Raw genomic sequence first — 17973 nt, 5'->3', positions numbered from 1 at the left:
TCACCATCTGCAGTGATTTTGGAGCCCACAAAAATAAAGTCTTTCACTGTTTCCATTGTTTCCCCATCTATTTGCCATGAAGTGATGGGACTGGATGCCATTTTGAATGTTGAGTTTTAAGCCAGCTTTTCACTCTCCTCTTTCATCAAGAGGCTCTTTAGTTCTTCTTTGCTTTCTGCCATAAGGGTGGTGCCATCTGCATATCTGAGGTTATTGATATTTCTCCCAGCAATCCTGATTCCAGCTGTGCTTCATCCAGTCCAGCATTTCTCATGATGTACTCTGCATATAAGTTAAGTAAGCAGGTTGACAATATACAGCCTTGACATACTCCTTTCCCAATTTGAACCAAGATATAATCACCATGATTTGCTAATAGATTGGATGAGAGGGTTAAAGAGGAAGAGAGGCAAGGATGACTCCAAGGTTTATGACTTGAGTGAGCAGAAAAATGGAGTCACCTTTCAGTGATTGGGAATATGTGTAGGAGGATTCACTTGTGGAAGGAAAATCAGGAGTTTAGTTCTGGACATACTAAGTTCAAGAGGAAAATATTAGATTATTAGATACATGATTCTGGAGTTCAGGAAAGAAGTTGTGGTTGATATAAATTTAGGACTTTAAAATTAGTATTTAAAACTTCAAGACAGGATTAGGTCACCTTACATTTGCATATATAAACAAAATAAGTTTAAAATACAAACCCTTAGTTACTTTTTTACTTAGTAAACCCAGTAAGTAACCCTAAATTACTTAGTTACTTAGTTATTTGGAGGAATCAACAAAGGACACTCGGAAGAAGCAGAAAAAGTAGAAAACCTAAAGACAGTGGTATTCCTCAAACTAAGAGAAACCAGGCCTTATGAACAACTACTTTAAATACAAGTGAATTCAAGTGAAAGGAGGACTGAAAGTTGACCAATGGATCAACAGAACATTCATGAGAACTGTTCCAGTGAATTCCCAGGGATCAAAGTCTAAGTGGAATGAGTTCAAAAGAGAACATAAAGTTCACAGGGGAGTCGGTAAGTATGCACAACTCTTTCCTAAAGCAGGATATGGTGCCCAAAAGGTCTGTTTGTTTGGATGGGCGGTTTTATAGCATGATTGTTTGCTGATATGAACTTACTGTATTTCAAAATGCCTAACTGTAACACAGTTACACTATGAATTAAAATCACAGCTTTGAACTATCACACAATGTTATCCTGAGAAAGAGTATAAAGTGTTTTTCTTTGTTTCTTTATTAGCTTTATAACAAAATTTTACCATATTTCCTGAGTCTTGGCTCTATATCCCTTAGGGGAGTGGAGTCTATGTTAAATCACCTGCTGTGCTGATCAACAGAAGAATGCTAGTTCATTTAACGTATTTCCTACCTGCTAAATGCTTCTTCCAATTAAATAATTTTTGGCAAATTAGAGGCTTCTAGCAGCTAACTGAGGAATTCCTATAGTATAGAAAGGCAAGTTATTCAAGATTTTTGAGCTGAGTAAAATTTGTTTCTTTTGAGAGTCACAAATTAACTCATTTCCTAGTACCAATGCTCAGCCCATAACTCAAGGGAAAAAATTACTAGCCTCAATATCAGGAAAAAAAGCAAAACCACTGCAGTAACACCTTGATAGGGACTGCTTAGTTTCCAAATGCTTAATGTAAAAAATAAATCATCTTTAATGCTTGCCATATGGACTTTTGGAACTCTGGAATGAGTAAGATGGCTTCACATCACTTAACTGTTTATGTTCTTTTTCTCCAACTTAAAAATAATGCTAATTCTTTCATATGCTAAACTTCATATTTTAGGTTCCAAATGAAAATTTTGGTGTTTTGCTTTCTGAAGCACCTACTTAAAAGAATGGTTTTTGTTTTTTTTGCCTGAAATTCAAAACATTTAATATACATCATCCTTATGCAGCTCAATCAAGATCTGAATAGTACTGTCTTCATAACTTATAAACAACAAATATTTTTCTGAAAGGGTGCACAGATATGAGAAAGAAACCCCTTTCATAAAATACAGCACCAGTCTGCTTCTGAGATAGCTGGAAAAGGGAACACTCTAGAGGGGCAGATTGCAAACAGTTTGGATATCTCTTCAGAGTGCTCCAAACTTGGATGAATTTTTGTTATAAATCACCTTGATTAATGGAACACATCTGCTAAAGTAGTTCAGTAATAGCTACACAATTCTCATAGTTTAAAAAACAGCCTAGAAAAACTGGTGGAGGTGGGAAGCCTTCAAAAATCACTGGCTTGTCTTTTAGAACTAATACTAGCCCTGATCAGAAATAGCTGCCTTTCTTTTTTAAAATGTTTAAGACAAATACATTGTAAGGGAAGTACAATTTGAGGAGATAGAAGCAAAAATAAGAATAGGAAGTGGAGAATACTTTGGGAGAAGTAGTACTGGCATAGTAAAAAATACAAATTTTTGAATAGAACCAGGCTATCTGTGTTTGAATTCCAACCGTTTCTCTTACTAACTGTTTGAGCAATTTATTTAACCTCCCTGTGTTTCAGTTTTCCCATATGTTAAATGCTACTACCAACTACCTTTACTGGGTTACTGTCGTGATGATTAAATAAACTAATCCTTGAAAGAGTTTTAACACTTACCCTGTACTTATTCTGGTACAAAGTAAATACAGGGTAAGCATTGACCAAAATTATTACAATTGTTTGAACATTTATAACATGCACACCAAAGTCAACTGAATACATCTGGAACAAAACAGCAGTATCCCCTAACTTATCCTCTCATCAAACATAAAAATCCAAAGGATGTTTTCCTTGAATAGAATACTTATACATATATAAAAAATACATCTTATAATATCCTGGTTATTTTTTCTGATTACTTAGCAGAGATTTTATCTAAATCCTTTCATCCTAACATTCCTCTTCTAATAATTCAGAAGAAAACAACAGTGGTGTGCACACTGTGCAAAGTTCAATTGCACACAAGTACTCAGAACTTTATATGTTTTGTTATCATTTATATGTTTTGTCATTTGTCTGTTGATAATTCCGGTCTCAGATGCTGGGAAAGATTGAAGGCAGGAGGAGAAGGGGATGACAGAGGATAAGATGGCTGGATGGCATCACTGACTCAATGGATACAAGTTTGAGCAAGCTTCGGGAGTTGGTGATGGACAGGGAAGCCTGGCATGCTGCAGTCCATGGGGTTGCAAACAGTTGGACGGGACTGAGCGACTGAACTGAACTGAATTCTGGCCTCAAGTATATGCTTGTTGCTAAAGCAACTTAGAAGTGAACTAGACTGCCTCATGAAATGATAACAGTCATGTGATGGTGAAATAATTATGTAAATAACTAACATATTTGAAAAACAAAAGGATAAGTATCCATGATGAAGACCACAGAAAAATACTGATATGTTACCTGATACTACATTCTCAACTTTGACATTAGGATCACCATCAGCTATTGATTCCGAGGGTGTTTAGCACTGTAGTAACAAACATCAAAAGTGTAATAAGCATTTGCACAGCTGAACCACAGTCTATTAAGGACGGTAAATAAACAATAAATTGATTATTTAATAGTCTACTGATCAAACTTACTTAATAGGGCAACAGAGGCTATTACAGGTAAAAATAAATCTACAATGATGACAATTCAACTCCTAATTATATGTTTACATTGGGGATGAAGATAAAGTTACTTGATAGATACAACAGTTCTATTAATAAACTGATAGTGACACAGAAAATTTAAGCAAAAGTAGAAAATAAATTTATAATTAAAGAAAGAACAGCATATGCTGAGTAACAGAAGGCCCTCCCTGCCCTGCCCCACCCCAGCCACAAGCTCTGTCTCGGCAGTCAGGTGATGGTGGAGGCGGCGGACACATCTCATCTGCTCTTCACTCTTCCACTCTTCCTAACTGGGTTGGTAAGCTGACTACACCAAAGGTATACAAAATATCTATTCTGAACATTTAAATAGGATTAAAAATAACTAAACTATAAGACTACATTTGATTTTACCAGATTTGTCATTAACAAGCCAGTGGAAAAACTACGCCAGAATTCCAGATTGCATTTAGTTGTCACATCTCCTTCGTCTCCCCCAATCTATGACAATCCCTGACTTTCCTTTTTTAAAGAGTTTGACATTTTTGAAGAGTACTGGTCAGTTATGTTGCAAGATGACCCTCAATTACGGTTTGTCTGTTGTTCTCTTATGATTAGACTGAGGCTATAACTTCTTGTTACAAGAATACCACAAAAGTGATGTGCCCTTCTCGGTGCTTCAATTCAGGGGCTACATTATGTTGACATGTTGTATTATTGGTGAAGTTAACCTTGATCACTCAGTTAAGGTAGTGTCTGCCAGGTTTCTCCTCCACAAAGTTACTATTTCTCCCTTTGGAAAAAACCCTGGGAGAGATACTTTGAGACTATGCAAATCTACTATTTTCCCTCAAAACTTTGCCCAATATTTTGACACTGCTGGTGAATCCTGCCTTCAACAACTAATACTGAGATGTTTGAATGGGGCTTTAAAAGAAAATAAAATGTATAAATTATAACGGCCATGTTGTTTGTGATACATACACTTACATATTCTACTGAATGCATCGTTTCAACTTATATTCAAACACAAATAAAAGTTCTTTTCATTTGTCAGTGTGTTCAGTTAATGTTAATCAACTGTGATACCAATGAATAACATAATTGAAATGTTACTTACATAACTATGGCTTTTAAAGAAACCTGCTGGACTACTGGTGAGAATTTTGTCTCCTTCCAAACCAATTACTCTTTTACAAATATTTGATTTTGGATCACTCGGGCTTTTTGCAACCACAATGTCACCTCTGAGGGGAAAAAGTCAAAGAAAGTCAGTGTTATTATTAAGCATAAACACATGCATGGCACTGCTACAACACTTTTATAAAGCAACTTAAAGCCACACCCTTTATCCTCTCACATACTAACCCTCCCATACATTTACCAGCTTTGAGAACCTTCAAGACTAAATTTATGGGTCAGAATCCAAAAATGAGAGTGATGGAAAAACTATTAGAAGATTCTAAAATTTTTGACAATTCCACGAGAATTACCTTCTTGCACTGTACTTAGTGTGTTACTTTTGTGTCTAAATTTTTAGAACCAAAACTATAAAAAACAATCCATGTAAATATCACCAGATTAACCAAGCAAACTTTACTGCCCTGCCTGTAACATTGACTGACTCTACAGCACATATAAAGGTAAAGAGCTTAAAGAGCTTAAAGAACTGAGAAATTGCAGCATGTAAATTATATAAACCTAGACAGTTCACAGTACAGTCAAAAAGACTTATATTTGAAGAAAAATTATCAGAAGACTTAGCCAGAAAAAATACTAAAAGCTGTCCAAACATATGATACAAAAAATAAACTGGCATATCATACATATAAAACCAATATGGATAGGGTTACATATGGAAGAGATGATTCATGGAATAAGTAACAATTTGCATGCATTAGAAGACTAAGTAAGATACTTAAAATTGGAAAGGAAGGAGACAAAAATATAGGACTAATGTCCCAACCAAAAAGAATACAACACTCTTTCTGCATGAAATGAGCAATAAGTGAATTCTGTTGCTCACACTCGAAGGGATTTAATATATTTACTTATTGTCTGTACCAGGTTCTTAAAATAATTTGATGCTGCTTATGATAAAAGATGCATATATCAAAATCAAAAGTCATAAAAATAAAGGATGATGGTTAAATTAGAAACCTAGTTATTGCTATATATAAGTATTATAATGAGTTTGAAACTTTTTGGTAGTCAAGTTAAAAAGAAATTATGATTATTATCTGCCAATCATTAACTAATAAAATAAGGTTTAGTTTGAAAAGTATGACAAAATTTTTCTTAACAACTAAATCAAAGAGGAAAAGATATGTATGTAAGGAAAGTAAAGATAGCATCTTCATCAGAAATTTTACAGAAATTAAAACAGTATTCAGAATAGTCATTTCTTGAGGCTATTCTTAATAAGAGCTGTATGCTATTAAAACACTAAATTCTGTAATTTGGAGTGCAGTATAAGGCTTACACTTGTTTGAAAACGGGATAAAGCATCTCTTTCCAACCAACTGGAACTATAGCAGCAGAACTGTTCAGATGAAGAAATTTGCAAATATTGTAACATATGTAACATACTATCAAAGTTGATTATGGCTAGCTTTGGGGAGAGAAATGTTCTCTGTGAGAGTCTTATTCAGCTTAAGTTTGTCAACAAAATAATCAATATGACCCTCATAACAAACTGCACTTGAATGGCAACATAAAAAAATCATAATTTAGTCAAAGTTTTTTTTTATAGAAAGCATCATTACTGTAGACTGTACTTGCAGTGGTCTAACCAGATATTATAGGCACAGAACTTAGATCAAAAAAGATTACCTAGAACTCTCCACTCTTTCAAATAGCATTTTAAAATAAACTTAACAGAACTAAGATTCAAATTTTCCTATATAATTTATAATCATCCTTATTATTCTAGTAGATTATAAGCTTTTGAGATGAAGGATCAACCTCTTACTCAACCCAATATTTTCTATAGAGTAGAGCACATCTTATAAATGAGGTGCTCACTGACTGTTCAAAGAGTGAGCAGTAATAAGGGATGACTGTCTCAGGCATGAGAGTTCTGTCCACTGGACTGAAAAATCCATGTGCTTTAGATACCAGATATGCAGTCTTTTATCGTCCCTAAATGGATGACTATTCTGTCTTTAGAAACAGGCAGCTAGCAAGAGTATCTCTTGTCAGGTGTAAGAGATGTGCCTGAAATCTCAGAGCTCTGTGCTGCAGATTAATGAAAAAAATATTCAGGATAGTAATGTTTTTAAAGTAGAGTTACCAACTGACTACGTTGGTTGTAAAAGTTACTCTGGTATGTCTCACATAAATGCCAAATTTTGAGCTGTCTTTCCAGCCAATGGGTTCCCTGAATGAACAGAATACAAAATGAAACTTTCAAACAACTTATTTACTAAAAATAATTATTTATATTATCCATCTGACTGCAAAGAGTATCCCCTCCAAAAAAAGACAATATTGAAGTATTCATTCAGAAACTATTTAGCCAATGAATCCAGCTTCTTGTTAAGGATGCTTAAAGACTAGAGTGAATCATGTGATTAGCATGGAAAACATTCACTTGTCTTCATGTTGTAGTGAACCTAGGTCTTCAGTTAATCCAAAGACTGTACTAAGTTATTTCGATATAAGGTAAAAAGAAAAGGAAGCTAGAATATAACCTGTTATATAAACTTTATTTTTTTACCCCCATATCTATCAATTAGGCATCCTGAAGTTGTTGGGGAGAAAAGATCTTAAGAATTACCTAAGGCCCAGCTAGACCATAATGCCTGAGGAAGAAAGGGTTTCTATCTATAGAAGCTAAGGTGGTGGAAGATCAGTAAATGCAAAAAACAGTTTTACACTGTTCTTGGTGATTTTCCAGTAATGTGAAATACACTATAGAAAAGGTCAATAATGAAAGAGGAATACCTAAACCTACTTATGCCATAAGATAAATAACAGCTCAAATGAGTAAAATTTATATTTTCTGAAGATGAAATGTAATACAGATTTATTTTTTAAGAATTATGAAAAACTAATGGACTCCAAATTTTAGGGAATCAAAGAGGTTCCCTTTGGAAAATATATTAAATGACTAATACTTGACATCAATTCAGAAGAATAACACTCCAGGAGTTAAGTAGAATAAATAATATCTTAAGGATTGGAAACACCATTTAGAAGAGGATTTTAAAAGATTTAGTGGCAAATAATATTTGCCGAGGAATTTTGTAACTTAATATAATTAATCAGAAAACTCATAATAGACAGGATTCCTGGGTCCCAGCTATATACAGTGCTATACAGTCTAAAAGTCATCAACTGCTCATCACAGACTATAGAGAACAAGACGGTCAACAACAGAAATGCAGGATTATTTTGAAAATTAAAAAATCAAATCATTAAGATTTGAATATGTAACTGGCTCCTAAGTCTCTAGTTCTCCATTCGAACGATCCAAGAGACTGAATATTTAGAAAATTATTAAAATTTCTCACAATGAAAGAAAAAATTTGAGTCAAAATTTCATCCAGTCGGTCATTAATTTGGTTATTTACAGAAGAGTTTTTAAAGCTAATGTTAAGAAACTGCAGAAAGGACACAATATGTATGTGTGTTTTTGCCATGAATTTAATATATTTGTGACAGAAATTTACCTTTGGATACCATAAAAATGTCGACTAAGATTTTCTGCAAAGACAATATCTGAATTTTGAATTGTAGGCTCCATGGATGGTCCAGAACACTGAAAGAAAGGTAATTTTTAAATTTAACTTGAAAACCTTTTAAAATATAAATATCTGATCAGGCTTAAAAGAAAATCAAGCAAATATTCTTTAAACTTGGAGGATGATTTATAAAAAGCTGGTAGCTCCAAGAGAAGTTCAACTCTATAGAGAAGCCAGCAAATCTGGAACACAGGCAAAATATATTTTAAATGGTTTATTAATATTATATTATAAAAAATGAATAACATTACCTCTGGGTCCAAATTTTGGCCATCTTGTAAAATATAAGTGCTTTGAGAGCAGTGACTTTGTCTCTTAAGTTCCCAATTGCTAAACAAGATCATGAACAGTGCTTAGCATAAAGTTGATACTCAACACATACTTGTTGAATGAACAAATGAATGATGTTTTTCTTCTTGCTATGGCCAAATATCATCTATAAGCCCATGACAGTAATTTAGCAAGTGGTATCATACTATTTTCAACTAACTGATGTCTTTCATTCTCTTCAAGAGAATAGCTTATTCATTTTGGGGGGCTGCAAGTTACATTTTCTACTGAAAAATACTGGCATAATGAGATGCACTTAAAAAACTTTCATATTAGTGTGTCTTAACAATAATCTTCATATATACCTCAAAACGGGTATGAGGTACATATGGACAGGGAGTTGGTGATGGACAGAGAAGCCTGGCATGCTGCAGTCCATGCGGCTGCAAAGAATTGGACACGACTGAGTGACTGAACTGAACTGATACCTCAAAACTGTAGTATATTATCATTGTAATCTAAAAAATCTACATACAACAGTTTTCATCCAATTCAGTTGTATGTAAATAAAACTTTTTACTCAAAACTTCCTACTCAGGCAGGAAAAAAGACCACAATGAAAGTTTTTTGCTGTGTGTCTCTGTAGTCTACTGGAGGCACCAGTATAGATTAAAAAAAAAAATCAAAGGGGAATTTCAGTTAGATATATTTATTTGCCTAAATATAGTTATTAGAATTATTCCAACTCGAGATTATACGACTATAAATCTCTTTAGGGTAGACCTGTAAACACAGCAACACCAACAGCAAAACTCACTGACTGAACAATCAACCAAATTATTATTTCATTTATATGACAAAAGGTGAGTACTGTCATGGTTGATAGATTTATGATGCAATATTAAGAAAATACATTGGGAAAAGGACAGCCTTAACATTTTAATTTTGACACAAGGCAGAATAAATCATTTGTTTTAGTAACAGTTATTGACACTCTTCGCAGAAGTTAAAAAGTAGGATTTTTGAAAATCAGAGAACTCTGTGCTGAAATTCCAAGTCTGCTTGGAGTTGTGGGACTTGTACAAGTTACTTCAGCTTTCTGAGCCTCAGCTTCCTCATGTCCATAGTATTGGTAAACTTCTAGTGAGTAGTTCAGAGGCTTCCCTGTAGCTCAGTGGTAAACAATCTGCTTGCAACTCAGGAGATGCGGATTCAGTCCCTGGGTCAGGAAGATCCTCTGAACAAGGAAATGGCAACCCACTCTAGTATTCCTGCCTGGGAAATTCCATGGATGGAGGAGCCTGGTGGGCTACAGTCCATGGGGTTGCAAAAGAGTTGTACAGAGCTTAGCAACTAAACAACAATAATATGTATCTCACAGAGTGTAAAAGATTAAATAAGTTAATAAACATAAAATATCAAACACATCCTGGAACACAGTAAGTAGTATTCAATAATGGGAAAAACTAATATTTTATTAGATTAACAGGGGCTTTTGTGCCCCTGAAAGAAACAATACAGGACCACATTTAAAGTTACAGTTCTGTTTTACATCAGTGCCAATGCAAACAAACACTCTTCCTTCAATTTAAAAAAATAACATATTTTATATGATTATTTTCTTGAATGTGAGCACTTACCATGAGAACACCACCAACGTATTCAAAAGCACAATGAGCTATGCAGCCATACTGAATAGTATAGCCAACAAGTCGAAAGGTTTTTCCCAGAACACCACGAAGCATAGTTCTATGTAGACTCTGCCACCATTGGCCTGATGGTAAATTTCAAAAAGTTTCATGATCAATACTATTTAAAAATATTTAAGAGATAACTCTACTGTAAAATATTTAACAATTACCCAAAGGGTAGTAAATGCCTAATATAATTTGTGCAGAAAATCAAAAGTTTACTTTCATTTTTGCTATACAGATTTTTTTTAAAGGTAAATCATAGCCACTTAATATTCTGATCTACTAAACAGATTATATTCAAATATTACTGGGTTTAAATATAAATTAGATAACTAGTAGACTCTGAACTTGTCTCTCCCCTTTCATGCCCTGGTTATTCCTTGATATCAAAGCCGATACTTAAGATACTACCTCTTTCAAGTATTAATAATAGTTCTTCATACTATTGCCAGTGATAGAACATCAGTTCTTGTCATAACCTAACAGGGTTATAAACAGGAAAAAACTAGAATAAATGTATGAAAAGGAAAGTTTTAAATTACTTCCTTTATTAACTTGTGTGATCTTCAATGAATTACTTCATCTCTATGAGCCTTAATAAAATGGAAATAACAGTATCTCACAAAATGGTTCAAGAATCAAATTCAATTAACATGTCCTAGTGGCTTTGTAAATTGTAGTTACATTCAGTTGTCAGTTATTAATTGCTACTATAACAATGAACACATGATTATGAAACACCGTTAAGAACCATATATATTTTAAAAAGCCATATATACTTGACATACTGATATTATTCATCTAAAATATTCCTAGTATTTGTCCCTTCAGTATTTACCTGCTACAGCTATGTTTCAAGCATTTCTGAACTAATGGCCTAATGCTTAGGCCTAGACTTCTAGGCACTGTTATCAGATTAAATTTACTAAAACACATCAACAATAATAACATGTAACATTTGCTCAATGCTTGGTATATAAGTCAGGCTTTACAAATTAATCTCTGTGAGACAGATATTATTACTATTATCATTTTATAGATAAGGAACCTAAGTGTAGTCAGCTTACATGCTAAACATCACAAAACTAGAAACTCAAGAACCTAACCATTATGTTATACTGACTCCCATATTTCTCCCTTGCTCTCATAACTTCAATAGTTTTCTACTGCATATTACTCACTTTCAGGATTCTTTTTCAAATAGCTTCCATCCCATCTTCAGATTCCAACCTGAGCTTCCTCGATGCTCCTACAGAAACTTACTGCTCAACCATACTCCTGTTTACTTAAACTGCCCACCGAACACTTAATGCTTTCAATAAGCAAGTTGTTGCTTCTCATTTGGGTTCCCATTGTTCATTTTCAATGATTAAGAATACTGTCTCTAAAGTTGATCTGTCAAAGCAGATACCCTGGCTCCACCACATTTTAGCTGTGTGACGTTCAGGTTATTCTACCTATGTAAATCTCAAGTGCCTTTACCTGTAAAATGGCCTTACTATCACTATCTCAGAGAGTTAAGTCAGGATTACTTGTAATCAGATATGAAGAGTGTGTAGTGAAATAGATCAATAAATATTACTGTGTCATTTGCTTGGCGATTAGCATGTACTATATAACCTTATATAATTAAGTTCCATTTCCAAATGTCTAAGTTTCTGCCTATCTTATGTTTAAATAAAATAGATTTTTTTTTTTTCCCTTTTGGATGCACCATGCAATTTCCCTGACCAGGGAGTGAGCCCAAGCCCTAGGCAGGGAAAGCACAAAGTCCTAACCACTGGACCTCCAGGGAAGTTGCAATAATAGGATTTTAGAACCCACAGGATAGGACTATTATTTATCAGTGTTTTATTACTTATTAGTGTTTAGTCACCTATTAAACATAGATTGTATCTTCCCTGGTGGCTCAGAGGTTAAAGCGTCTGCCTCCAATTCAGGAGACCCAGGTTTGATCCCTGGGTCGGGAAGATCCCCGAGAAGGAAATGGCAACCCACTCCAGTATTCTTGCCTGGAGAATCCCATGGACAGAGGAGCCTGGTAGGCTATAGTCCACAGGGTCGCAGAGTCAGACATGACTGAGCGACTTCACTACTTTCTAAACATAGATTATGTCGTCTCCCCTAACAAGTCTTCACTGGGCCACCCCAACAAATGTTACCTATGCTTTGTATCACTTACCTAATTTCAGCAAACACTGATTATAATACCGCACTATATTATTTGTATCTTTCTCTTATTATATATTTTATTCCATACTACATTTGCTTGTATGTCGGTGGGCAGTGACTGTGCACTATTCATCTTTGAATCCATGGGGCTTGACTGAATTAATGAATATATACTGAACACAAATCTCCTATATTTTCCACATCTTTAGTATAATAAAATGGTATTAAGGTTCAAAATGATCAGAAGAACACTGAGATTTTGGTCAACAAGGAGACACTGAAAGAAGAAACTATCAGTAACATATGAAAAAATGTTCTTGTTAAATTTTTTAAGTAACATGAACTATTCCATCTTAGGAATCTGACTTACAGTAATAACTGACATATTTTAAAAACTAATGATTTTTTAGAATTTAATAAGTTAATAAACAGTGATACTTAAAAACACTTCATAACTAAAGCGAGGGGAGGGATGGAAAGGAGGGAGACTTCTGTCCGCACAGGAATGCGGGAGGCGGCGGCCGCCCAGGCGGCCGGCTGGCGGTCTGTCCGGTGGTCTTTCCAGTGTAAGGAAAATGGAGAGCGAGAAAGTGGGGAGCGGCGTAAAAAGAGGGCCGGTGCGAAGGTGGCTCCTTGCCTGCCCCTGCCCCTGCCCCGTCGGCCCCTCCACGCCTCCATCCCCGCCGGGCACCCCACCCACCACCCGCTCAATGGCCAGGGTGACCCACCCAGTCCCGCGCCCCGCGGCGTCGTCTCTGGCGTCTCTCTTCCGCCCGACCTCCCCGCCACATCACTGGAGAGTGGGTCCGACGGTTCTGGGTGACCGAGCTCCCTCTCCCCGCCCCCAATGCGCCTTCGCCTCTGGCGCCGGCCACAACTGCCCCGGGTTAGCGGCAGCACAGCGCGGAGCCTCTGGCGCGTCTCGCAGACTGCACGGCATGGCGGTGCATGGCTCCTCGACGGGAGCCGGCCCTGGACCGGTCTGCCTGGCTGGCCGTCGGTCGTCCACTGCTCTGGACCCGGTGCCCGGTCGCCAGGCGCCTCTGCCCGCCCTCCGAACCTTGGGACTTCCCCATCTTCTCCCCCGCTCCCCGTCCAGCGCTCGCTCGCTTGCTCCTCTCTGACTGCAGTGCAGGAGCCCTCGGTTCGATTCCTGGGTCAGGAAGATCCCCTGGCGAAGGAAATGGCAACCCATTCCAGTATTCTTGTCTGGAAAATTCCATGGACAGAGGAGGCCGGCAGGCTACAGTCCATGGAGTCGCAGGAGTTAGACACGACTGAGCGACCAAACCACCACCACCACCACAACTAAAGCTCAATTAATTCAAAAAAGATCTAAGAGGAGTAACAGTAACAGAATATTATTTGTAAAGTTAACTAGGTTGTGTAAATACCACTTTGCTCCCATTATAATATTAGGGAAAAAGTCGGGGCACGACTTAGCAACTAAGCAACAACAACAAGGGCAAGTCCTAAGGCTTAGCTGCGAAAGTGTGATCTATGAGACAAACCCTAAACAGTAGTGAAATGGATATTACATTTAAAAAACAAAATAAAAACGAGCTTATCTGATGTTACAGAGGGGATATATTATCAAACAAAAGGAAACATGAGGCACTCAGCAAGAAGACATTGATAATACAGATATAAGGTGAAATTTAGAGAGGAAATGAATAGAAATCTACCGAAATTTATATAATTTGAATTGTGCAATATATTTTGCTTTTGGCTAAAAAACATACTTAAAAAAAAATACAAAGATGCTATAACTATACAATGGTTCTGATCTTCTGAGAAGTCCTGTAGTTAACTTCAATTCACAAGTATTTGGGGCCATAAACCCTTTTTTTATTATTACTCAGTAAATGTCCAATTTCAAATACAATGTTTGAGAAGAAACTATCTCATAAAATACTAAAATAAATCAGTGATCAGAAGAAAAAAGTTAACAGACATCATTTCTTCCTTACAGATACTAGCAACAGAATGGAGGCTGAAGTATCTGAAATAATTTTGGATCTTAGTCTCTTAAATAGAAAGAGCTATGGAGCTATTTATAGAGGACTCTGAGGATCAAGACTAGTTGGTCTTATATTTTAAAAGAGGAGCACTGTTGAGAAATACTGAAACTGAGATTAAGAACTCACAAATTTATTTAAGAGAAACATCAAGAGTAGAAAGTAACATTCATATAGTGTTAGTAGCTCAATCACATCCAACTCTTTGCGACCCAATGGATGTAGCCCCCCAGGTTCCTCTGTCCAAGAGATTCCCCAGGCCAAGAATACTGCAGTGGGTAGCCATTCCCTTCTCCAGGGGATCTTCTCCACCAGGGATAAAACCTGGGCCCTCTGCATTGCAGGCAGACTCTATACAGTCTGGGCCACCAGGGAAGCCCAAATTCATGTCAGATATGAAAAATCACACACACTGCTAGGGTTCAATCTCTCTACTGGCTAAACAGATTAAGACAGGGGTTTCATACCTCTGGTTAACACAGTGATTTCAAAGGATCCATAACTCTATATGTGCATACATGTGCCAGATATCTTGTTTGTCACTTTGGATTTGCTCTCTACCTTTCTCCATACTGCTCTCTGCACTTGGAAAACTGACCTATATGAACTCTATCAAGGCACTTCAGTCAAGCTTTGACTGAACCCCAGCAGGAAGTCAGAGAGAGAAAGGAAGGGTTATTTTCCTGGCTAGTTCCTTGGGTATTCTTCTTAGGCTGGCTATGTCTTTTGACCAAAGGTCACTGACACCCCAAAGGCATAGGAGTCTTTGAGGGGTCTCTTACTAGCCAAGTTGGAGATTATTTTAAAAAGTAGTAACAGTAATAAATAATATAGTAGAATAAAAATGAAATCTAGTCAATACATTTTAAAAAAAAAGTATGTGTTGGGGATAAGGAAAGTTCTTAATCAAAAAAACAGCAGCTAATAAATACAGCAGGAATAATGAAATGAACACCAATGTAATTCAGGCAAGGGCCATTAATAGATGTTTAAAATAACTCGATGATACCCTTGGATTATAAGAATTAGTATTACTAAAATGGCCATACTACTCAGAGTAACCTATAGATTTAATGTTATCCCTATCAGATTACCTATGACATTTTCAAAGAACTAGAATAATCCTAAAATTTATATGTAACTACAAAGACCCAGAATTGCCAAAGCAATCCTGAGGAAAAAGAACAAAGCTGGAGGCACAACCCCTGCCAGACTTCAGACAATACTATAAAGATACAGTGATTAAAACAGCATGGAATTGGCATAAAAACAGACATACGGATCAACAGAATAGAGAGTCCAGAAATAAACCCCCAAACCAATGGTAAATTAATTTTCAACAAAGGAGGCAAGAATATACAATAGAGAAAAGACAGTCTCTTAAATAAGTGATCCTGGGAAAAACTGGACAACTACATTTAAAAGAAGGAAATTAGAATGGTCTTTAACAACATACACAAAAATAAACTCAAAATGGATTAAAGATCTAAATATAAGACCAGATACTATAAAACTCCTAGAAGAAAATATAGGCAGAATACTCTGATATAAATCACAGCAATAATTTTTAAATCTGTCTCCTAGAATAGTGGAAATAAAAACAAAAATAAATAAGGGGGATCTAATTAAACTTGAAGTTACTACACAGCAAAGAAAACCATAAAAAAAGATAACCTACAGAACGGGAGAAAATATTTGCCAATGATGTTACCTACAAGGGATTAATTTCCAAAATATATACAAAGAGCTCATATAGCTCATAATAAAAACAAACAAATGACCCAATCAAATAACAGGCAGGACTTAAATAGACATTTCTCCAAAGAAGACATACAGATGTCCAACAGGCACATGAAAGTATGTTCAACATCGCTAATTATTAGAGAAATAAAAATCAAAACTACAATGACATATCACCTCACACCAGTCAGAACGGCCATCATTACAAAGTCTACAAATAATAAATGCTGGAGAGGGTGTAGAAAAATGGGACCCTCCTATGTCATTGGTGGGAATGTAAGTTGGTACAGCCACTATGGAGAATAGTATGTAAGTTCCTTAAAAAACTAAAAATAGAGTCACCTTATATGCAAAGTACATCATGAGAAACGCTGGGCTGGAGGAAGCACAAGCTGGAATCAAGGTTGCCGGGAGAAATATCAATAACCTCAGATATGCAGATGACACCACCCTTATGGCAGAAAGTGAAGAACTAAAGAGCCTCTTGATGAAAGTGAAAGAGAGTGAAAAAACTGGCTTAAAGTTCAACATTCAGAAAACTAAGATCATGGCATCCAGTCCCATTATTTCATGGCAAATAGATGGGGAAACAGTGGACACAGTGGCTGACTTTATTTTTCTGGGCTCCAAAATTACTGCAGATGGTGACTGCAGCCATGAAATGAAAAGACGCTTATTCCTTGGAAGGAAAGTTATGACCAACCTAGACAGCATGTTAAAAAGCAGAGACATTACTGTCCCCTGAAGACAGAGCAAAGTGCTTTGAAAAGAATGAGGCCATTCAGGCAGCCCACGATGCCGTGGCACAGGAAGGCCAGCGTCGGGTAGATGACAAAGTGAACTTCCATTTTATTCTGTTTAACAACGTGGATGGCCACCTCTATGAACTTGATGGACGGATGTCTTTCCCGGTGAACCATGGCACCAGCTCAGAGGACTCGCTGCTGCAGGACGCCGCCAAGGTCTGTAGAGAATTCACTGCGCGTGAGCAGGGGGAGGTTCGCTTCTCGGCTGTGGCCCTCTGCAAGGCAGCCTAATGCCCCGTGCGGGCACTCTGCTTCGCCCCTCTTCCCTCCGTTGTGAGCGTATCACCCCACAAAGCTGGTATACAACGCTTCAGCACTTGCAGAGCACAGCGTCCTCCTTCGGGTCCGCAGATCAGCACCCACCCTCCACCGCGCCCCTGCGCCGGCAGAGCTCAGCTGTCGATGGAGCGAGTTTGGCGTCAGCCTGCGATGGCGAAGCTCCCCGCCCTGTGTCTTGTACCTCAGTATCTAATGCTTTAATGACTACTTCGGTTTGTGTCTGTAAGTTAAGGCCTTGGATGTGGTTTGTCCTTCAAAGGAATAAAATTTTTCTGCTGATAAAAAAAAAAAAAAAAAAAGCAGAGACATTACTGTATCAACAAAGGTCCTAGTCAAGGCTATGGTTTTTCCAGTAGTCATGTATGGATGTGAGAGTTGGACTATAAAGAAAGCTGAGCACCGAAGAATTGATGCTTTTGAACTGTGGTGTTGGAGAAGACTTGAGAGTCCCTTGGACTGCAAGGAGATCCAACCAGTCCATCCTAAAGGAGATCAGTCCTGGGTGTTCATTGGAAGGACTGATGCTGAAGCTGAAACTCCAATACTTTGGCCACCTGATGAGAAGAGCTGACTCATTTGAAAAGACCCTGATGCTGGGAAAGATTGAGGGCAGGAGGAGAAGGGGATGACAGAGGATGAGATAGTTGCAT

At 36.9% G+C, this 17973-nt stretch overlaps 1 protein-coding gene across 5 annotated transcripts in view; it reads right to left on the bottom strand.

Moving 5' to 3' along the window:
* The window catches only part of IMMP1L (inner mitochondrial membrane peptidase subunit 1), a 75453-nt gene that overhangs the window by 17278 nt on the left and 40202 nt on the right, over positions 1-17973 (bottom strand). For all 5 annotated transcript variants that reach the window (XM_020892326.2, XM_020892325.2, XM_020892328.2 and 2 more), the window contains 3 exons: positions 10255-10388; positions 8273-8361; positions 4720-4846 (listed from right to left, as the gene is read on the bottom strand). In XM_020892326.2, the coding sequence (XP_020747985.1) occupies positions 4720-4846; positions 8273-8361; positions 10255-10388 (350 nt within the window). The remainder of the gene's footprint in view (positions 1-4719; positions 4847-8272; positions 8362-10254; positions 10389-17973) is intronic.

This window comes from Odocoileus virginianus, chromosome 10 (assembly GCF_023699985.2).
Source record: "Odocoileus virginianus isolate 20LAN1187 ecotype Illinois chromosome 10, Ovbor_1.2, whole genome shotgun sequence".
In the NCBI taxonomy this organism is placed as follows: domain Eukaryota; kingdom Metazoa; phylum Chordata; class Mammalia; order Artiodactyla; family Cervidae; genus Odocoileus; species Odocoileus virginianus.
This window is presented reverse-complemented; position numbering and strand designations above follow the sequence as displayed.